Source organism: Prionailurus bengalensis, chromosome D1 (assembly GCF_016509475.1).
Source record: "Prionailurus bengalensis isolate Pbe53 chromosome D1, Fcat_Pben_1.1_paternal_pri, whole genome shotgun sequence".
Lineage (NCBI taxonomy): Eukaryota > Metazoa > Chordata > Mammalia > Carnivora > Felidae > Prionailurus > Prionailurus bengalensis.
In genome coordinates this window covers 72,692,591-72,716,636 of record NC_057346.1, presented here as the reverse complement: position 1 = coordinate 72,716,636, position 24,046 = coordinate 72,692,591, and the positions used below count along the sequence as shown (strand labels likewise).

The window sequence follows — 24,046 nt, the reverse complement described above, 5'->3', positions numbered from 1 at the left end:
ATGCGGTGGTAGGAGCTACCCAGAGCCACAGGTGAGTAAAGCGGTGGGAAGGTATACCCAGTAGTTTCCATGAATATGTTGCCTTGACCACTTGGGTACTTAACGGCTGTTTTTGTTTAGGGTCTCGCTGGAAATCCATGTCCAACCAAGAGAAGCAACCTTACTATGAAGAGCAGGCCCGGCTAAGCAAGATCCACCTAGAGAAGTACCCGAACTATAAATACAAACCTCGACCGAAACGCACCTGCATTGTTGATGGCAAAAAGCTCCGGATCGGGGAATATAAGCAACTGATGAGGTCTCGGAGACAGGAGATGAGGCAGTTCTTTACCGTGGGGTGAGTGTTCCTGAATGTGGCCACCTGGGCTTTCCCCTCCCACTGGGAAACCACAGGATGGCTACTGGCAGTGTGTTTGGGAAGGAGATTGGGGAAGGAAGGAGATCAAGACCTATCCAGGGACTAGGCTGTGGTGATCTCTGCAGTCTCTCTCTCTCTCTCTCTCTCTCTCTCTCTCTCTCTCTCTCTCACACACACACACACACACACGCACGCGCGCACGGTCTTGCAGCCTGGCTCCTGCTCAACAGCTCAAAACAAACCTGGTCGCCCCTCTCCTTGTCTCGCAAACTAATCTTAGATGTTCAGTGCCCACACACAATGTTTCTGGTAGTTTATTTAAGCAGACATATGGGGAGAAAAAATAAAAGAAATCCCCAGAAGCTTTCCAGCTTCTCTGGGTGGTGCTTCTGACTCTAATCACAATAGTCTGCTTTTGTTGTGGGATCTACCACAAGATAATTGGCCTTGACATTGGTTAGAGGACCTCATTTTTGGCATAAGATCCAGAACTCCTGTTGCAGTAAATTATTCTGTGGTGGAAGCAATAACAATGTGGATTTTCTTGCTTAAATCAGAAACTAGACATGTTTTTGATATCTTCAAGTCTGATTTCATGTCATTTTGTTTAAAAATTAGGTAATAGATTTCTGGTATAAATTTCGAGTTGGCTGACTGGCTGTCTGCATTTAAAAGAGGCCCTTTGTAACCACAGCCATGGGGATAAGCGGGGATGCAGACGCCTGTAGGTTCCAGCACACCCAGACCTAGAGGCACAGGGGTGATAAACCAGAGGACCTTGCTGGAGGCACTGGCCTGAGGCGGCTGCAATCAGCTTGGGAAGATACTTGGGACAGGGCTTGAGAGAGAGAAATGGAGTTAGAGGCAGCTGGGCTCACTGTTAGCTGGAAGGAGCCATGAGGAGCTATGCCACACGCCAGGGCACATGGGACAGCCTCATCTGGAGTTGAGAGATGTGCCTCAGAGGAAAAGTAAAGACCTGCTTAGTTTTAAAGACACTTAAAACAACAACCTCATGGAACAAAAAGTTGGTTTCAGAAGCATGTATTTAAAGCATAAAATTAATTTGGAATAGTAAATAGAATACAAAAAAAAAAAAACACGCCAATGAAAGCAGTCTAGGCCATGAATCTGTGCCATACATGAGAGTGCTCTAGAGAGGAGCACTGGAGTTTGACCACCAAGGTTCAAACGCTGGGCTACCTGCCCGGGGAAGTTATTGAACTTCTCTGAGCCTCTGTTTCCTCATGTGTGAAATGAAATGAATAGTGGTACTGATGTCGTACAATTGTTGAGAGGATTCAATGAGGCAGTGTTTTTGAAAGTACTTTTATGGTGCTTGGTACAATATCAGTAAAGGTGATATTTTACCACTATCATCACTATTAAATACAGATTTACTATCACAATAAAACTATATTTTATTTCATACCATATGGTCAACTTCTTTACTCTGTGGCAGAACTTTTGCAAGGTAAGGGAGGCTTAAGCCACTTTGTTATTTGAGAATCTCAATCTCTTAACAGATGATGACATATGCCAAAGTAGGTTTATCAAATTCTTCTGTATGGTAAATGTTTGTGTTTTTAAAAATAATACTTTTAACATCAGTAATACAATGCAATATAAGTAGGCTATTTACTGGCTATTTAGACGATTTATAAAAAATACCAATCCATAGTGCACTTTGGGAAGTAGGGTCACATGAAACAAAATACAAATTTATTTTAACTCTGTGATAAATGTCTCCTTTTAATCCTGTCTCTGAGACCATATGCAATCTCTTTTGAGCAGAGAATCAAAAGTTTGAGAACCTTTGCTATCCCCTCTGTTTGTTCCAGTCATGTCCCTATGTATCGAGCGATACGTAATGGGTGTCTCTTGCATAGTCTGGAAGGCTGTCAAAGGTACCATTTTAGGTCCCTGATAATTATTTGAAAATATGAGCTGTAGCAACTCTATTTAATTTATTTCCCCTTACCAAAGGGTACATTGAAGTGGCTCTGGATCAAAATAATTCAACACACAGCAATGCATGTAAAATAAAAAAAAATAAAATAAAAAACTAAAACAACTCAACAGCATCTACCGTTTATTGAAGATCTACTGCACATAGACACTTTAGGTATATAAATCACATAGTCCTCTAAATAAGGTAAAGAAAAGGTTCTGTGGCTGCCAAAAGGTCAGAGAGAGCAAGGGTTTAAATCTAGGTCTCTGCCTCCATCATGCCTAATGACTGAGGGATTGTCCTCAAAATACGTTTCTATTTTCTGCCCTATTCTGGCACAGTTATGAGTTTGGCTGTGCTATTTGAAAAAAGAGTGCCTACAACCTTTGGTTGTGGTGTATGATGGCATTAGAGGAGCTCTGAAATTTAGAGACTAAGGATTCTGTTTCCAGTAGTGCAGTGGGTCCTTTATGGAAGGACCCTTTAAGATTATAGAATGAAGCTACGGATGTGCAGGCAGTGACCAGAATGTCTTATTCTTTAATTTTCAGTGCTGAGTATTTTCCTCTGCCCAGCTTTGGTAATACTTGCAATGTGAAGCCAGGTATTATTTCTACTTAAGGATTCATATTCTCTTTTAAGTAGTTGTATTTGATAGATTATTAACTCCCTGGGGTTCATCTTTGGAAATTCGTCTTCATTAGATGTGAGGTTATTACAAGAGGGAAAAGAAACAAGAAATTCAAAGATTGCTATTGACTTCTTGAGAGAATGGGAGTAAGATCAATTTTTATAGCTGATTTTGAAAAGACATGCATAACTTTTGAGCCAACAAAATTACGTATATTGCTCAACATTGTCATGCATTTTATTGACAATACAACTAAAAATTCAGTGAGTTAGATTTTTTTTTACTCAGCTATTATGAAATAAATTTATCAATAATATGAAGTGGAGTAAGGTTAGCTCTTGCCTTAGATTTAACCCCTTCGATTGACAGGTTAAGTATTAGAACTTTTAATCATTTTGATGAGCACTATTAATGTTGAAATGATATTAATTAGGGTACATGTAGCTACAACATTGTCTTTTCCCAAAGAATTATGGCCAGATGCATTTCCATTTATTTGAAGTTTATTCAATAATTTACCTGTGAACTAATAGAGAATTATGCAGATACGATAAAATATCAAATTTGGGGCTACTTTTTGAGTAATAATGATAACTTGTTGAATACTTACCATATACTGTATACCGTGATGAGTGATTCATAAAGATTATTGCGAATACAACAAATAATTACAAGACAAGCAGTATCATCCTCTCTACGTGGTTGAAAAACAACAATGTGCAGAGATGTTAAATAATTTGTCCAAGGCCACACAGCCAAGTAAATTGCACAGCTGAGATGTAAACCAGGCTTATGTGAGTGCAAATGTGAAACATATGTCCTTTTCACCATTACACATACCTCTCAATTAGAGCCTACAAATTGTTCAGAGGCTGTGTAGTATAGTGGTTAAGAACGTCAATTCTGGAACCAGACTATTCTGGTTCAAATACTAGATCTGCTTATTCCTGGCTCTAGGGACTTATACATAGCAATCTTTATTCCTCTGAAGTCTCCACTTGCCCTTGGGAAGCTTATTTAAACTCTCTGTACCTCGATTCCCTCATAAATAGAGTGGAGATGACAACAATACCTATAATACTGGGCCTTTCTGAAGATTGAATAGCTTAATATATCTAAAGTGCTTGCTTAAAACAATGTCTGGCACATAGGAAGCCCTGACTTAGGATAAATATTATTATTATTATTATTATTATTATTATTATTCTAGAAAAGTAATGCTACGTGCCAAGTATTATATTATAAAGAATTATATTCTAGTGACTTATGCTGTAAGTGATTTGAACTTTTGCCATTTTGATCTTAATCCTTAAGAGGTTGAATCAAACCTGTACGATACTTATAAACATAATTGATTAGCATAGGCTAGCCATACTCTTTTCAGTATGGAACTCTGTAGAGAAAGCTGGATTAGGATCTCTGATAGGCAGCATAAAAAGATTGCTATCATTTCCATTTCTTACTCTAGTATCAACTACAGAGATGTAGAACATGTAGGCTTATCTCTTCATGAAACAGACCTCATTGTCTTCATTTGTAGATGCTGTAAAAGTCTGAAAGATCAGCAAACAAGGGGGATTTGCCAAATTAATATGTAGGTTTTTGTGGGGTTTTGTTTTGGTTTTGGCTTTTGCGATTGGTGAAGCTAAACTGTACTCCACAAATATTCTTGTGATTTGGAAGCCATGTACTAATGCTGTACTCTATCAGGGTCAGCTTTATTCTTTACTTGGGCTGAGAAGAGGGGTTCTTAGCTTGTCTCTGCTCATATCAGCTGCATGTATACACTTTTACAAACATCTACAACTTTTGTTTTGATGTGCACATTCATTATTTGTAAAGCCCAATACTTGCCAGCTATTCCTGTTTGTGAAATCTGCAGTGTTTGAATTTTGACTTTGCAATTGATCTGTAAAGGAAGGAAAAATGCTTTTTAGGAAAGTAATTTCCGATAGACAAAGCTTGAGCCTGCTGGCTGGATTTTCCATTTTGTAATTGATTGGTCCGTCAATTGGTGAGGGCTTATTTGAAACCAGTGATGTGCCCAGCACTGTACTAAATTAATACAGTACATGAGGCATTAATTCTGTACACAGTGAGCTTTCAGAGAGTGCTGTGGTTAGAGAAACCAGACACATACACAAACATATTAGCAAATAAGAGTTTGTTACACACACACACACACACACACAGAGGGAATGCATTGCATAGTGCTGCACACAATGTATAGTGAAGTACTAATTTTGATTTTATGGAGCAGAGCAAGTAAAGGTCAGAAGAGAAGAGATTACTATTCCTTAGGGCCAGCCATAGGTCATTTTTGAGGAAGGGGACCTGATGTTTGGGTAGGGTCAGGCTGGTGGAAAGTAGAGGTAAAGATTCCTGTCTTAGCATAAAGATTAGCATGAACACATGGAGGGAAATGCAGAAATGTTAAACATGTAAAAAATGAAGCTAGCCTAGGAATAATTATTCCTGGCAGTAAAGAAAAGTAAGAGAGGTAGGGTGGGGCAATATTTTGGAAACTCTTGAAAGCCAGGATACTGCAACTATAATTAGCCATGCTCACTTGATTTTGTAGTCTTTTATTATGCTGGTAACAACAATGAGAAAGCAAGACCAGCATGATAGTTAGCTTATGATTTTGCATCCATAGAATCAGTGGTAACTTAAAAGGGGCCTCAGAAGCCATGTACTTCAAGTAGCCAACCATTGTAGGAGTCCTCCCTACGTTCTGCTTGAACTGTTATAGGGCTAGAGAGCTCACCACTTCCCAAGGAAGCTGGTTTCTTTGTGGAACATGTCCTAATGCTAGCCAAGTTCTTTTCTCTTAACTGAGCCATGGTCTACCTTTCTGCTACTTTGTAGATCAGTTCTAATCCTCTTCTTTGGTCCCTTTTCTAGAGTTAGTCTCTTCCTTATTTATAAAGACAGCCATTCAAGCCTTTAAAGATGGTTATATTCACATTCATTCTCCACTATCTTCCCTCTCATATATCTAGTCTCATTATATTTTTTCTTCTCTTAAGTAGGTTACCCAACTTTGTCATTTGTTTTCCCCCTCATTCACTAGTTCACTCATTCATTCATTCATTCATTCATTGCATGTATACATTATGGAATGTGCCTCCTGTGGTCCAGGCATTGCTGAAATTTTAGAGCTGTATCAGTGAAAATTCCTGTCCTCATGAAGCTTACGTTCTGGTGGGAGGAATCGGACAGCCAACCAATCAATCAATAAATAAATATCAAATAGTAGTAAGTACCTTAGAACAAAGTAAAGTAGAGAAAAGGTAGGGAATTTCAGGGGATGGAGTATAATTTTAAACAAAGTGGCTACAGAAAGCCTCACTGACAATCTCATACTGGAACCAAAGGCCTGCAGAGTGAGGTAGCAAGCTGCATGGGTCTCTGGGAGAAAAACAAGGCAGCTACTGCAGAGGTCTGGAGGGAAGGTTGTGATTGGCTTTTTCAAGAATTAATGATGTCAGAGTGGTAGGAGCAGCATGGGTAGGAAGGAAAAGTAACAGATGTCAGAGAGGTAGTAGGGAGTCAAACTGTGAAAGGACTTTCAGCCATTGTGAAGACTTTGAATCTGACCCTGAGTGAGGTGGAAAGGCATTGAAGGGTCATAGGCAGAAGAGTACTCTGATCTGACTTGGGTTTTAAAAACGTCATTCTTTCTGCCATCTTGAGTATTGTCTGAAGGAAGCATGGCTGGAATAAGGAGGCAGGCTTTTACGATAAACCAGATTAGAGTTGACGGTGGCCTGGACCAGATTTGTAAAGGTGGAGGGAACAAGAAGTGGAGGGATTCTGGATATATTCCTGATAGCAGACTAATAGGATTTGCTGATGGATTGGATATAGCATTTGAGAGACATGCGGTTGCCAGGGATTGGCTCAAACAGCCAAGGATGAAGCAATCATTAACTAAGATCAGAAAGGCCACGAGAGGAGCAGATCTATGGAGAATGATCAGGAGTTCAGTTTCACATCTGTAAGGTTGAGATAGTAGTTTGACATCCACATTGAATAAGAAGTTATATATATATATATATATATATATATATATATATATATATATACATGACTCTGAAATTTAGGAATGTAGTGCCTACCAGGCATCCAAATTTGAGAGTCATCAGCACCTAGATAATATTCGAAGCTGTGAAAAATGGACAAGATCACCAAAGGAATGAATTTAGATAGAGAACAGGTGCAAGAACTGATCCTGGGGTACTTCAGAGCTTAAATGTCAGGTTGATGAGGATGAGGAGGGTGCATCCAGGGACCTAGAAGGAGCAGCTAATGAGATAGGAAGAAGACCAGAAGACAAGGGAAGAAAGTGGTTCCCACAAGGGGAAAAGTGGTCAAATGCTGCTCATGGCATAGGTCAAGTAAGATGAGGACTAAGAACTGACTTTTGAATTTAACAACACAAGATCATTGGTAGTGTGACTTTTACAAGCTATGTTTCATTGAAGTGTTGGGGAGTGATTGAAGTAGACTTAAGAATTTAGTAGAAGAAATAGAGAGAGTGAATATACACATTTTTTCAAAAAAGTTTTGCTTTAAAGGAGATCAGAGAAATAGAGCGGTAGCTGGAGGGGGATTCAGGTGAGTCAAGAGAGAGTTTTTGTTGTTTTCTGTTTTTAAAGTGGGAAAGATTATGGCATGTTTATGTGCCAAGGGGAATGATCCAGGAAAGAGGGAAAATTGATCATGCAGATGGGAGAGACAATTACTGGAGACAGATCCTTAGTGAGAACAGAGATTCAGTGCACACACGAAAGGGTTGGCCTCCCATTGGATTATGAGTTCATTCAAAATACAGAAAGGCAGGCAGAGAGTTAGGAAAACAGAGGTAGATGGGTACATGTGATGATGGGAGCTTTTGAAAAACTTCTTCTGATTACTTCTAATGCCTCCATGAAATGGAAAGTCAGGTCATCAACTGAGAGAATGTGGGAGAAGTTGGACATTTGAGGAGAGCTGAGAAGGTATGAACTAATTATCTAGGAGAGTAGAAGAAGGAGTGGCTTAGGGAATAGTACAACATGATGGCTGAACAGCACCAGAGACCAATTTAAAATTCATGCTCAAAAATTCAGACTAGTAATCATGGAAATGTGCTTTCTGCAGCCAAGTTCAGCTGTGTGGGAGTGGTCACAAGTAGGCAGGGAGTTCAAGATTTGCCATGTAAGAGGAGAGAGTATGTACAAGATAGTGACTAACCACAGAATTGATATTGGGTAGAGAGATAAGTCAAGGCACAAGAGGGAGAGAGAAGGGCAGTGAAAATTGGTTGAAGAGATCAAGGAATTGTAGATGCTCATAAGGTGGGAGAATTGTTGAATTGTTCTTCTAGAGAAAGAAAACTAGAAAGAGAAGATGTTGTGGTCAGACAGTGGGATATTTAAAATAGAAATTAGGGGGGCGCCTGGGTGACTCAGTCGGTTTAGTGTCTGACTTCGGCTCAGGTCATGAAATCACGGTTTGTGAGTTCGAGCCCCGCGTCAGGCTCTGTGCTGACAGCTCAGAGCCTGAAGTCTGCTTTGGATTCTGTGTCTCCTCCTCTCTCTGCCCCTCCCATGCTTGTGCTCTTTCTTTTTGTGTCTCTCAATAATAAGTAAACGTTAAAAATTTTTAAATAGAAATTAGGGTGGGGTTACAGCTGGAAATGACAAGGTCTGCTGATATAGGGAGGAGGCCAGATCATCACAGCAGAGAGGAGGTCACAAAATTGAGAGAGCAGGGTGTTAAAATTACCACCTTTGTAGATAGCGAGACATCAAGAATTACGGCAGGAGTAATGTTGGAGAGCCAGTGGCAGTAAGCCAGGAGCTAACATCGTTAAAGAATGAGGGGGGCTGACCAGGCAAGAAGTAAGTACATAGGGGGTCAGTGGGTGACTTAGTCTGGTATCTCTCTACCACCAGTAGTAGGCTTTTGAATATCATGTGCCTCACCACAGAAAATAAGTTATAGATGCTTTGTTTGTCTCTTTGTCTGTCTTTAATGTTCCATTACCGACTTAATGTCCAAATACTGTACTGTTAAATATGTGGAGCCCAGTTTAGAAGAGTTTGATTCTGATTCATATTGCTAAATAGTTTTCTGATCATGTGAGCTTGCCATTCTCACCCTTGTCTCGATATCCAGTGGAGAATTTGCAACATGAAGAAAGGGTTCAGCTCCTGGCTGTGGTATGTATATGGCCTTGGACAAACCGTTTAAACTCTCCAAAACTTGGTTGGTTACTTCATCGATAAAAGAGGAGAAGTAATATTTGCCTCTTAGGCTTATTGTGAAGGTCGAAGATAATGTGAAAATATCTAGTCATTGTCCCTAGCACTTAATAGGAGCTCAGTTCAAATGTATTTAGTAAATAACTACGTCTAGATATTTTGATTATAAAATACTGCAAAACTGGCCATCTATTCTTTCCGAAAAGAAAATGTCCTTTATGAAAAGAAACTACCACTTGGTAGTTGGTGCATGGTATGTAGAGTTTATGTTATAGATTAGCTCACCAAATCGGGAAATCTGTAAAATGGGTTAATATTGCAATAAAAGTTTTTACTCTACACTCATTATGTGATTAAGGCAAAAATATTTTCATTGCAATTATCCAAGTTCAGTAAAAAATTTAATAAGGCATTCCCTGCCTTGGGCAGGCTAGCATGAAATTTAATTTGTGCTAATTTGCCCAAAAGTTAGGAAGCAGACGTATTCTGTTTTTAGAATTTGATCCTATGAGAGTGAAACCAGTATTTTCTGAGGTGTCTCTATGCATAGATATATATTCCTCTATCATCTCCTTCAGGCGATCAAAGAATCACCATGAGCCTCATAAAAATGGATCAATATCAGGTGCTTAGTATCAACTGGGTACAGGCAGGCTCTATAGAAATCGGGAATTTTTATGAGACATACTGAGCATAGTGTGTTTGTGTATTGAATATCTATAAAGGAAAGAGTGATAGAATTCAAGTCAGGTGACCTAGATTCAAAGGCTGCCGCTGCTGGTTATTGCTTGCTTTTAAGCAAGGCCTTATTTTCTTCTTCTGTAAAGTGGGCATGACAGTACCTCGTGGGGTCGTCATGTTAGTTGAATAAGGTAATATTTGCTATGAAAGTGTCTGCTATGTTATGTTGGTCAGAGGTTAAGGAATCCAGATTATGCCTTCTGGGGATAGGAAGAGGTTGTCAAAGATAGCATTATCAGGTATCTCCGAGTGATTCTAGGTCATTTCCATCATTTTTCCTTCGACCAGGCTGGAAGACATGCAGGGCTCTTTGAGAAAATTACTCTGGACATGTCAAAGAATTGCTGGTAACTGAGCCACTTCTTCATGGGTTGAGGGTATTTTTCCGTCAGACTGAGGTGGTTAGAGAGTTTCAATGATATTTTAGAGGGTCCATAAGAACCATTCAAGAGAAGGACTGGCCTGAAGTGTCGTGAGTGTTAAAAGGTGAGAGGACCTTCCAAGACTTCCCTGACACCAGCTCTCATAAATATCTGGAAACTGAAGCTCAGAAAGGATAGTCATCAGAAAGGAGCCTGCCAGTACCCAGTTGATACTAAGCACCTGATATTGATCCATTTTTTATGACGCTTATGGTGATTTTTTGATTGCCTGAAGGAGAAGATAGAGGAATATATATCCATGCATAGAGACACCTCAGAAAATACTGGTTTCACTCTCATAGAATCAAATTCTATGACATGAGTTTAAATTGTAATTACTGTCCATTAAGGTCGAGGAACACTTGGTAAGTATTTCACCCATGAGAATATTGTTTCAGTCATAGTCTCTGAGCGAGGTAGTAGGTCTTCAGTTCTTTCACCCCATTACAATGCCTCAAGGGAGATTGAGAGGCAGATAGCCATGTGTCCCTGTAGAGGGAGAAACTGACCTTCATAAAGGGTTTGGTAAGTGTATTTGAACTAGAGTACCATTGTGACCCGGCCTTGGCACCTGCTGGCATCCAGGATGAGGCAATGGGTGTTATTCTGATAGGCTCCCTGCACTTCACTCCTGACTCCTCCAACCCAGCTCCAGCCCAGACATCCAACATGATCCTTCCATGATAATGAAAACAGAAGCTCCTTAAAGGAGCATCCTTACAAGTTCAGCCACAGAAATAGGTAGATATTTGCATGGATACCAAATCTATGCTTTGCTAAATCTGACTCCCTGGGACACACTTGATCCTTTCTCGTCTTGATCTTCCCTTTGTACAGTTCTCAAACCAAGGTGGAGACACAAGCCTGCTTACCGGTGTCATTAAAATATGTCTAATGCTGCGGATCTTAAGAAATGATCTCACATGTAACTTTGTGGAATTGACTACAGCATTTGTTTCAAATGCACTTCAAATGCCAAATGTTAGTCGAGCTTTGCCGTATTTGTAATGCTGTAAGAACCCTGCTTTTAGGTTTCGAGACCGTCAGTAAGTTGCTCCATTGTATTGCTTACTGCCCAACCATAGCATCAGGGCGATTTGCAGGACTCCTCCAGGGAGCACCTTTGTCACGTTTTGTCATTTGCTTAGAATGTCAACAGAGCCCCCTTTTGGAATGTGTGGGAGATGAATTCCAATGCCACATGGAAGAACATGTATACAGATATTTCCCCCTGTTTCATTTTATTTTTTGAATCTATACAGGCAACAGCCTCAGATTCCAATCACCACAGGAACAGGTGTTGTGTATCCTGGTGCTATTACTATGGCAACTACCACACCGTCACCTCAGATGACATCTGACTGCTCTAGCACCTCGGCCAGCCCAGAGCCCAGCCTCCCAGTCATCCAGAGCACTTATGGTATGAAGACAGACGGCGGAAGCCTAGCTGGAAATGAAATGATTAATGGAGAGGATGAAATGGAAATGTATGACGACTATGAAGATGACCCCAAATCAGACTATAGCAGTGAAAATGAAGCCCCGGAAGCTGTCAGTGCCAACTGAGGAGTGTTTGTTTGCTGAATTAAAATACTTTGACATTTCACCTCCCCTCCCCCAACAAAAAGTTCTTAAAGAGCCCGCATGCATTTGTGGCTCCACAATTACATCAGCAGAATGGTCTTAATTGTTTCGTAAAGTGTGAGACAGATTAAGTTTTTCCTGATTTTTCATGAACTTGAGTTTTTGTCGTTATTGTTATTGTTGTTGTTGTTGTTTTTTTAATTTAGGTGAAGACATATTAAATATGAGACACCAGGACTTGAAAACTTATCTCAACCCATAGCTGTCTTACAAGTCTTATATTTTTGTCTTTTTTTTTTTCTTTTGGATGTTGATAAAGGTTTAAGTTACTGTTTTAGATGGGGTTAAACATTCTCACTCAGGTATGCTGTGCCGGCCTACAGGTTGTGAATGTGTTTTTATTCTGAATTCTTTTAGAGAACAACTAAGGATTTCCTATCGTGAAACAGAACCAGTCCACAGCGTGCGCAGCTGCGTGCAGAGCATATTCAAAAGGCCTCAGAATTCCATTGTTTCCACGTGTAGAGTTCAACTCTGAATGTGCCAAACTTTTTCATAACTTTTGAATCTTAATATTTTGAAAGTCTTAAAGGAGACACTGCAAAGTCTTAGACAATCTTTGGCATCTTAAGATAACACAACAAACCACACATTTTTCTTTTCCAGAAAATGGTAAAGTACTCAGGAATCTGGAGACAAGATATTGTAAGGAATGAACAAGGTTGCCACAGTGCAGGTACCCAATCGTGTTTGCCTCTTGACGTGCCATCCACGTGTGACGCGTTATACCGCGCGCACACCAGAGCGATCACCACACCAGATACCAACCTGGTGGTCTTCTCTGCCTGAGACCACCTCTCACTACATCCATTATCCCTTTGCCTTTTAACCCTGACATTCAGTCTTAACACGTTTTCTCTTAAATTATTCATTCCAGAATGTCAAGGGTCCACTTACTATTTATTTGAAAAAAAAAATGTTTGTGGCATTAATTTAATAATTCTTGTTTTTCACCCTCCTTTCCTGAAGACCTTTTCAGCCCCTTTCACCTCCTTCTCCTGCTAGACACAAAAGATGCACACAGTGATTTTATGTCCCCAGCGCATCTGGACGCATTTCTGAAACAAGATACTATTCAATACTTCTACTGGTTTTCAATGTAAACGTATATCTGGCTGCAGGGCTGTGTGTTTGGATACAGGTGTGAGGTCTTACACTTCAACAGATATGCCCCCGAGGTTCTCTGTGACCTCAGAAGCTTTGCCAGAATCCCCTCTAATTCAGTTGAGCAGCAGTGGTAGGATCTGCGTCAGCGGTGTTTCCCCCAAATGCCATTCAGCAGCAAGGGTCAGCAGTGGTGACCGCCAGGCAGGAGAGTCCTGCAGCCAAACCCAAAACCCAAGGTTGTGGACCATGGAGGAGGCTACAGTGATGCTGTCATGGGCTGGCATCTTCTCACGGAGTTGCCTTGTCACATCTGGTGCATCTAGGGAGTTTTTGTTGTTGTTGTTGTTTTGTTTTTTGGGTTTTTTTTTTACAAAATCCCCAGGATGCAAGAAGCCACATGACAGCCTCCAGGCAAAGATAGAGGCAAATAGTCATGATACATCCAGAGAATGAAAGAAAACCATAGGGAAGGAGAAGGAGGGGAAATACATTCCCTATATGGGATGTTCCTACTGTTAACTCTGGGGAACGGACGACTTCTGGGGCAGCAGCTGAGCTCCTCTGGCTCACTCCCTCCCTCCATCCATGGCCACATGGGGGGCATGCCTCCCTGTGAACCAGATTAACTGCACTGGTCACACAAGGATTTCTCTGGAGATGTGCTGATGGGCTGGGAGGCAGTGAGGTTTCATTCCCCATCTCCTAACTCCAGGGAGCTCGGCCATGCCATTTTGACCTTCCTGAAACCAGGACTGACTGTCTGTGGGGTGGGGGAGGGCCTCACCCGGAGTGGTTCAATGGGAAAATGTCAGTTAATGGGACAGTTCACTTCATGGGACAACCCAGAATCTCACCACCAGGACATAGGAACGGCCCCATCAGATTTCTTGAGCCATTTCGTCACTTGGAAGAAAATAGTGTACCTTCATATTTATTTAAAGAGTGCTCAAGGCCATACCTAATAGCAATAAATAGGTCTAGCCAAGATGTTACTGGCTATGTCATTAGCTGGGAGTGCTCTCCATAAGCTGATTAAGGTACTGATAGGAATGTTTTGTTCTTAGTATTGGTTGGGGATTGGAACTTTGTTTTTGTACATTTATTTCAAATGAGGAGGAGGTCATTTTTTTCTCAAAAGAAATGAATATTTATTATTGTTTTACTGATTTCTGTTGATTATATATACCTCTCCTCCTCGCTTCATTCTCACGTTTTTTCCTTTCTCTTGGACTCTTGCGTTTGCTGTCTCCTCCTCTCTCTTCCTTTTTTATTTTGTCGCATAGGTAGAGTGCTGTATGGCTAGCATTGTATTGTATGTAATTAATTTTGCACAAAGGCAAACATTTAGAATAGTAGGTTAATTTTGTTTGTTTTTTATGACCATGCCAAAATAATATTCTGGGCTGGTGGAGAACAAAGGACTGTTCTTTAGGACTGAAACTTGATTTTGCTTGTAGTTAAAAAAAAAAAAAAGAAAAAGAAAAAAAAAACAACAAAAAACACACACACTCACAGATGTTGTTTCGTAAGTGTTATAAGCACTGGATATAAATGGTATTTTTTATCACTTCTGACTAATGTGAAACTTGTACGAAAACTACACGAACAAAAGTCATCTGTTTCGACTCGTGTGGGCTTGCCTCACAGTTGCCGGATTTGAGTCATTTTTATGTCTTGTTATTTCATTTATTTATGCAAAATACATGTGTGTATGAACACTTTGTTTTAGCTCCAGCTCTGCCTCAGTACTGGGGTGCAGTCACTTCTGGCCATGTTCTTAAAAGTGAAAGGCTATTCAGGAATGATCTGATTGCAAACGTCTCTTTCATTGGGTCAAACGGCGATGCTGTATTTGAATCTAAATTCTGTGCATAAGCAGTTTACTCTATTTATTAGCCAAGTTTGGCTCTAAATATCCATGGAAATTAAGAATGACAATCATAGGGGATCACTTCGTTTTATTTTCAGTGGGGCTTAAACAAAGTTTTTATGACTCTACCATCTCATTTTAGATTTTTCTAATTGTGTAAATATAACATAGAAATAGAATTTATTTTTGGTTCATGAATACGTAGTGAGATATAAGTTACGTATTTCCTTTTTGTTCTCTCTCCGTATACATTGGTCCAGACTAGAAGTTGACAAGTCAGTGTACCTCATGGGGATAGTGAACTAGCAGCCGCAGTGAGAGAGCAGTGTTCCACCCGCAGCTGGGGAAGCAAAACCCTTCACTCGGGTTCCCAGGCAGTTTAGAACCCACTGTCCACAGGCTCAGACTTTTACTTATTTTTTTCTCATAGAAAGTCGATGAATTGATTATACTAAATTTCCAGTACAGCTGGGGAAGAGTCAATTTGCTTTTGTAAATCCACATAAATCTTCTAAGGTAGTTCTGTGACCATTTACTAGCAAGAAGCACGAATGCCTCCGAGATTGACCATTAATAAAAGTCCTACCATGCCAATTAGATTAAAGAATGCTAATCAACTGTTTTCAGTGCTTCCTATTTCACAGTATCTTCAAATCAAAGAGAAACCATCTCCATGTTGTTAAAGAACTTACAGGATCAGGATTTTCCTTGTCACTTAGGATAGGGACACTGGCGCACAATCCTCTCCTAAAAAAAAATGGACCATATGGGACAGGAAGGAAGGAAGGGAAAGGAAGGAATGAAGGAAGGAAGAAAAGAAGGAAGGAAGGCAGAGAAAGGAAGGGAGAGAGAAAGAAAAGGTCAATCCATGGACAGGAGCAGCCAGGCAGGCGGTTTCTCTATTTCCTTGGCAGAGGCGATGCAGTACCTTCTCCAGGAAGGTAAGAAAGTTATGTCGTTTTCACGTGTATTCAGCTCAGTCTTCCAGGAGCACATCAGTTTGCTTCATTTGGTGTTTGAGACTCGCCAGCCTTGTCCTCAGGCCCGATTCATGATGCCAGGGTCCTGACACAGTCTCCCAGGCCAAGTTCTAAATTGAGGTGTGGGCTCACAGTGCTGTTGAGCTTGTCAAATTCTGGCCTCCCCTGCACATTAGCCCCACTGGAGCCTGGGGTGTTTGAAAAGGGTGTGATCACTCTAGGGCTGAAATTAAAGGCTTCTTTCTTTTCCTTATGAAGCCGGGCTGCTTCTTCGGAGCACACCCTCCCAAGCCAGGAGCACCAGGCACTAGCTGAAAGCAGGGATTATTCCGAGGAAGCCCATCTACCCCCAGTAGGAAGGCAGCCTGGTCACTTGAACACCACAGGCAGAGGCTGCTTCTCCCAATTTACTCATTCTGCAAAGAGCTGACCTCGACCTACTCATTAGGGAAAGGAGAAAGAATCACTTAGTAGTTTTAAACCATATGAGAAGTCCTGTTCCAAGTGCCAACGACTACAACGAATGCAGCTAGAGGAATGTATTGAAATTATTACTGGGTCTTCCTTTCTAATGAGAAAAAATGACAAAAATGGTTGCTGTAGCCTTGCCTGATTTTGTACACGTTTGTCCAAGGACTGAGTTGGCACTGAAGCTCACTTCTCAAAGTATAATAATATTGTATGACCTCATCTGTCCCTTTACAGAAGCACCTGCATCATTTCCTTAAGCCATCTGCCCCCTGACATGTCTTCTTCCTTAATAAACAACTTCTATCTGTTACTCCTGCTGATGACGTTCTGTTTCTGATGCCATATACTGTTGAGCGTAGCCCTCTGCTAATGTCATTGCAAATATCGACACGCAAACACATTTCCTTTTCATCCCCATCCCATCTTTCCTTCTGGGGACAGATTGCTTTCCAAAAGCTCATGAACAAGTAGTGGGAATGCTGGTACCTTTGGGGCAGGGCTAGAGGAGGGGGTGGGGGTGGGGGACAGAAAGGTAATGCTGAGTTCAGATACTCTTCCGATTGGAGTCCGTGGCTGTATGAACGCTTGGCGGTAACTCAGTTGCTCAGTAGTTTCTTATTCCTGAAGAACCACAAGCATAAGGTGAGGCCTCAGTGCTGGTGCTCTTGGAGTATGGGGAATGTGCAAATATTTAACTGTTTTGTATGCTGCACATTGCAGATCTGCTCATGTGCATTCTCCGTTCGTCTTCCTTTGTCATACGTGTTTTTGCTTTTTTTTTTTTTTTTTGGAAAGTGCAGTCTTTATTGTACCCTTCTTCAGCTTGTAGCAAATTAGAATGCTTAGCATTTATGTTCATTCATTATTGTATTTGCCATGTAAAATTTTTATTACCTTAGACAAGCTTATAAGCTGTTACTACATAACTTATCTTACTGTAACTCTTTTATTTCCCAACCTTGTAATTTGTTTGTGATGTATATTGTGAGATTGTATTCTATGTTAATTTAATCAGCACAATTCACTGACATGCTGGACTGACATGCTGGCTGCTGTTTCAAAGTGTAAAGTTTGTGTAGGGCTGTTGGGACAACTGTGGCTTGTTGTTGAGGTACTGTGCAACACTGCGGGTGTGGCCCTTACGATGCTAAGGGCATTCACTACACCCTCGAGCAAATTTAACTGCAGATTTTCTTTGTAGAAATTCTATGTATAACGCAGGTACCTACTTGGCCCATGGCTGTTAACTATTTGGGCGATTAGAAAAACAAGAAAACAAAAACCATAAAAACTAGTGTCTATTGCTGCTTTGAATATGTTTGAAAGTCTGAAAATGTAAATAATTTATCAAAAAAAAATCTTGTACAGTCCAGTGTAAAGTTTTTAAATGACCTTAAGGGTTACCATCACATCTCTCTCACACTCTCCTCTTAATCATGGAAAAAAAAGTTTGCTAAGGATTAAAGAAATGGGGGGAAAAAGAATATCTTCAAATTTAAAGGAATGAATCATTGTTCTTAGCTTTGTTGCATACACACATTTCTTGGATTTCGTTGTGCAGTATTGACGTGAGATAAAACTCAACATTGAATAATCTTTCAGTGGTACTTTTCAAAGTCTTCCCCTCCTCTGCCTCATAATTAAGGGAAAAGACAAAATTGAAAGACGCACTGTCTTTATCTATCCTGGTGTATGTTGGCACCTTAGCTACTTTTTTTTTTCTTTTTGCACAAGGTGCTTTCCTGATATGTTAAACATGCCATCTTTGGGTGATAATGTATATGCCATGAAGGGGCCCCGGCCCCTCAGGGGAGTGTCTATAAGAACCTGCCTATTTATGCTCATTTACCTCAAGACTGTCCTCTCTACCCTTAATCTAGTCGTCATCACTCCATCTTTTGTACTGCTGTTGACACTTACAAATTAAAGATAAATTTTGTTTTATGACCTCTGTGTACGGCCTTGTCTGTGCCCTGCAAAGTGTTCCCGCCATGGAGCCCGGTAAGCCCCAGGCTTGCCCCCACCTGCTGCTGGAGCCTGCAGAGCTCTCCCTCTCCCTGCCCTTGCTTCTGCCCTGCTGGGAGGTAGGTCCCAGAAAGCCTCCAAACCCCTGAGAGCCTGGAAAGACTTGCCTGCTTTTTTCATTGTGGAGCATACACTGCTGTAGCAGGAAATGCTTGTGGATTGAGACGGTAGGAACAGGATCCAAGGTGGATTTTTGTCAAGAGAAGATGAGAGAGAATGTCACTTCCTATTTGCCTGACTTCTACGTGACAGTGAAACAGTTTATAGAAGCTCCCAGCATCCTGGGGTATGAACAAATCTCAAGGGCCAGCCTCTCATCTGACACCAGCCTCCACAAGCCCAGCAGCCAAGAGTGGAAAATGTCACACTTCTGGAACCTTTGCCTCCACGGTGGTTGGGAGCAGTTGGCTGATTATTTCTCAGTCGCTTCTGCCTCGGAGGAGGAGAGCTCCCATCCCGTTGTGCAGACCGGAGCTGGACCCGGCGTGAAACTCTGCTCCAAATGATACCAGCTCCTAAGAGTCTAAGGGATGGAGGTGGGGTAGTGGGCTGAAGCGAGCCAGCCCAGCAAGGAGACTGGCCAAACCAGCCCCACCAGTGCTGTGGATGCCAGAGGTTAGTTACCAACACCCAAAGAGAGAAACAAAGGGAGGGTGGGGGTGGGGGTGGCCAGCAACTTCTTTTTTGGTATTTCCTATGAAAACTAAGTCGTTGGAGAAACGACAAGGATTTGTGGAACTTTTCTTTATCACAATCAAATCGTAAGTTTGGTACAGCTGTTAGAAGGCCTGAAAGCTTAACTTTCCACGGCCCTCCTTCCTGGTGTAGGTCCTTCAAAGACCTGGTAAACAGAGGGCAATGCTGTGGAGTCAAACCAACCTGGCTCTGCCACTTGCCTGCTGTGTGATCTTCCCCAAGCGACTCCAGAGTTTTCTCCTCTGGAAAATGGGGTGAGACTCCCTACCTCTCAGGGTTGGGGGAATTAAATAGCACGAACAGGCCTGCACACAGAGCACATGGAGAAAGCCTGCCTCCGTTGATCAGAGGATGTCTGAGCCGGGGGGGGAGCATCAGTGTCACTGGCGGAGCAGAGTGAGGGGCTTGCCTGAGGCCTAACTTCCTGGTCACAGATGGTCACACAACCTTCCTCGCAGCTGGTGCCCGGGGCCCCAGGTGTTCTCCTTCCCAGGGCATCCTTGCTACTGCCTCGGGTCTTCTTTCTAAAACACAGATCTGCTCTGTCTCCCCTCTCTTCTCCTCTCCTAAAGTCTTCCGGCTCTCCAGAGCTGACCGGGCCAAATCCAAACTTTCTCCCCACACGGTCCTGCGTCTGCGCACCTGCTGGCCTTGTTTTCCGCCCAACACGCCTGCAGCTTCTCACCCTGCCCTCGCACCCCTCAGCCTGTCCTCCTCCCTGGGGCTCTCACTTCTCCCTTCACGTGGATACATCTGTCCCCTTGTCTCTTTGGGGAATTCCCACTCGTCTCTCAGACCTCACCCTAGATACCACCACCTCATCAGGCCTTGCCCCGTTTGCCAGTTTCAGGCTCTCCCTCAGGGCTCCCAGGGCACATCGAAAGGACCTCTAGGACCGAGTTTCCTGCATTGTAACAATTTGTTTCTGTGTCTATCTTTTCTGCTAGATGACGGGCTCCTGAAACCAAGGACTGTGCCTTGGCCCTCCCAGCTTCCAGCACAGTGCTTGGCGTATAGTAAGTGCTCAATGCTGTTTGTGGAATTAATGTGTGAATGGTGGCAACCTGGCCTCCGTGCGTGGTCTAGATGCCTGTGATTATCAGGGTCTTAGATGGTGGGGGTGAGGGAGCCTGTGGGAGTACCTTGGCACTAGTCTCTTTATCTGGAGGAAAATCTTAGTTAAAACATCTCTGATCATTTTGTGGGAGCCATTGCCAGTCAGAGTGGTGGGTTTTCCCGGTCAGGCATTAAGAGTCCCCATGCTTTGGGAAGGACCCACACTATTAGACGGTCAAGTTTCCAAGCCCAGAGCCACCGCTCTGTCCTTCCTGTGGGTATTGGAAGGACAGACCAGAAAGAGGAAGTTTTATCGGTTTGCCCTATGCTTCCTTTGACATCGAGGGATCTAAGAATGCCCTCCACTCTGCCCAGGTTCCAGGGGTACTGGGATGCCTGGCCCCTGGGCCCTCACCGTGGGAAGAGAGGGAAACGTAGCTGCTCTACCTGCTGAGGAGAGCCAGGCAGTGGCCGTGCAAGGTGTTCCCTTAGTATTCTCTCCCTCGTTGACCGAAGAAACCCATGGTCCAGGGAATAAACGGCTCCTCCCCTTACTAGTGCTCTGGAGTCTTGCGCCCTCAAGATGTGACCACAGATCAGCAGCAGCAGCATCACCTGAGACACAGGACAGCACCACGTGGGCCCCCCTGAGTAGCAGGGTCTGGCACGCAAAACACGCTGATAACAATTACCCACCTCTTCTTAGTCAACAGTGCACCATGGGATGGAGGAGTTAAGAATTTTTGTCCTCATGTGACCCAGTGTCACACAGAGAGATTAAGTGGCAGTGCCAGAACACACACTCGTTCTAATTCGAAACGCGGCTGATGTATTGCACACGGCTCCCAGTAGTCCATGGGGATTGCCTGTAGTGGTGTGGCCCCGGGTCTCGACCGCGAGTACCGCCGGGTGTCACAGGCTGTATCACCGTGGGAACACTCGGGCATACAGAGGGACAGCAGCCTCTGATATTTCCAACACTCTAATTCCCTGCTGTGGCTCAGCCTTGGTGACCGGCCCTGACTGAGGTCCAAGAAAGACCCAGGCCAATAGGATAACTCACTTAAGCCCTTGTTCCACAGCCCCCTCTGTCCTTTGTCCACCTACCGCCAAGTAGCTGTTGAGAAGATCGGCAAGGAATTAAGTGTGTGGATTCTGGGATTCTGGGACAGAGGGAGATACCCAGTAAAGAGAGTGATCAGGAAAGGTGTCTGAGCCACCTGTCACCTTGGCATTAGATCCTAGAATCATATGTGGATTATTCATTCGCTAGGCTTTATAAACCCACCCCAGGCAGGCAAGACTGACCCTGCCCCGTCTCTCCTCAGTCACTAAGACTGTGAGCTCTGTCTCTGTGACCCGCTCTAATAGTTTATCCAGTTTCCACCCCGTCCTCCATTCCCACCCTACCCCGTCTTCACTGCCACACAGAGGGGTCCTCCTCTCAGAGTCAGTCATGGCATAAAACACACATGGCAAAGCCCAAACCGTGTGCACTCCTGCAGGCTTTTCCTGATGCACGCTGGCCCCGATCCACCTTGCCGGTCCACAGCCCATCACGCTGCCAGCGTGGGCACATTGCACATTCACCTGTTCACGCCACGCTCTGAATTGTCTCCATGTCCCTGGAGGTTCCTCTCTCTCTTCTCCAGCCACCATCACCTCACATACGTCAGAGCTCAGCCTGAATGTCACCCCCTGTGGGAAACCTCCTTATACCCAGAAAGTGAGAATTGCACCGACGCGATACGATTGCATTTGTCACGTGTCACATGCCAGCCCTGGCACATAGCAGGTACCTAACAAATGTGTGTCTTTACGAAGAAATGAAAGAATGAATTCTTTCTCTTTGAGTTCAAAGTATTCCAGGCTCTGACACTGGCTATTTTTTTTTAAGCCTGCTCTCCTAACTCCATGGCTTCTAGATCTCTACATTTATCAGACTGTCAATGTGTTTCCCCACGTCTTTGGGCTTTTGGTCAGTTCATGCCCCTGTTTCAATTGTCCTTCCCCCCCGTATCCTTCTTTCCTTTAAGGTCCAACTCAAAGTCTGTCTCCTTCAACAACCATGACAAAATCCTAAGAGCAGAAATACTACCAGCATTCCATTTGGCCCTGACCCACAGCTCTGAATATTGGGTCTTCTTTTCTCCATTTCATAGAAAAGAAACAGAAACACACAGAAGTCAAGTGGCTTGGTCAGGGTCTCCCAGTTGATCAGAATGGATTCTTCCACCTCTCAGATTTCTCCAGCCCAGAATGAATCTTTCTTTCCCTCTAGTTTAGTTTCTCAACCGTTTTTTCTTCCCACTATCACTACTTAAGGGGCCTCTTTAGACATCCCTTCCACAGCCTCCCACCCTTCAAGAAATGTAAATACCACAAAATACTATCTGCTTGTGTACTCTATTGATATCTGTGCTTTATTCATTAAAAAAAAAAAAAAGATTTATCACCCCCTAAGAACAAATCTTTCCCTTTTGGGGGCATGATCTTGCCCTCATGGAAAAGGCAAGCTCTCTATCAAGTTCGCTTTGAGGTTTGGCCCTTATCATTGAGTTTGTAACTGGCTCCCTACTATATTGTGAGTTCTGTTCTGATTACGGTGGCTTAGTAACAATTTCCCCCAAAACAACCATCTGTTATCCTCACAAAATCTGTGAGCTCACAGATTTGAATGGGGCACAGAGGAAGGCCTTTCTCCATTCCACACTGTCGGGGACCTTATCTAGGAGACTCCAAGGCTGAGGCTGGAGTAAACAGAGGCTCCTTTGCTCTCGCACTTGGCACTGAATGCCAGCTGCTGGTTGAAGCGACTGGCCAGAATACCTACATGGGCCCTCTTCCTGTGCCTTGGGCTGCCTTACAACATGGTGGCTGGGTGTTGAGGCTGAGCAGCCCGGGAGCAAGACAATCTTCTTTCATGGCCAGTCCCAGAAGTCCTATAGTGTCACTCCCACTGTGCTTTGTCAGTGTCACAAAGCCGCACCCAATTCAAGGGGAGGGGTCATTAACTCCACCTCTCGGTGGGAGAGTGATAAATGAGGTTCTGAATAGTGTATGGGACTGGAGATGTTGTAGTAGCTACTTTTGGAAAATATGACCTGCTGATCTGTGACCCTTGTGCCCCTCCTCCAGCCACCACTCCATCTTCATAGGGCCTTGCACATGGTGCAGTTTTGGTATAAGTGCATGAAATGTATTTGGATGCTCTAAGTGGAGAGGATGAAGCCCCAGATCTTGGTCCATCCCTGCCATTACCAGCATGTGGTTACCATCATCCAGAGATCCTGGAGAGGCCAGTGGTGGGCAGGAAGCTTACTGATGCACCACGGTACCCTAGAACAAATGGTGAGTAGCAAGCATTACGAGATCCCGAGGAATAGTTCCTTTTTTTCCTCTCAGGGGCAGTCCAGTTATTTCTGGAAGTGTTCACACCAGTTAAATTCCTATCTATATACATACATTATATATGCAAATATATCTATAGACAGATATATATGGATAGATAAATAGATTGATCGATATACATACATACATACATACATAGAAAATGAGAGAGTAAGTCACTCAGAGTATTTGCAATAGAATTTGACTTATATTTATTTCTCGAGAAGCCTGTCAAAGAAACTAATGTTGTCACGAACCAGCAAAATACCGATCACTCCCTCTTTGGCAATATTCTTTCTATCTGTATTGATATTTTGTCTACACTACTATCATGAATACAACAAAAGATGTTTTTAAGTGACAGTAATCAATACTAGGAGCCATAAAGTATATATGAGAATAATTTAGTTTTTTTCATGCTCAGGAAATAATAATTTTGATGTTCTAATAGTC

At 42.7% G+C, this 24,046-nt stretch overlaps 1 protein-coding gene across 15 annotated transcripts in view; it reads left to right on the top strand.

The window, feature by feature from the left end:
- Positions 1–18,373, top strand: part of SOX6 (SRY-box transcription factor 6) — a 619,212-nt gene extending 600,839 nt beyond the window's left edge. For all 15 annotated transcript variants that reach the window (XM_043580746.1, XM_043580741.1, XM_043580744.1 and 12 more), the window contains 2 exons: positions 121–337; positions 11,617–18,373. In XM_043580746.1, the coding sequence (XP_043436681.1) occupies positions 121–337; positions 11,617–11,920 (521 nt within the window). In that variant the 3' untranslated portion in view covers positions 11,921–18,373. The remainder of the gene's footprint in view (positions 1–120; positions 338–11,616) is intronic.
- Positions 18,374–24,046: the final 5,673 nt, after the last annotated feature.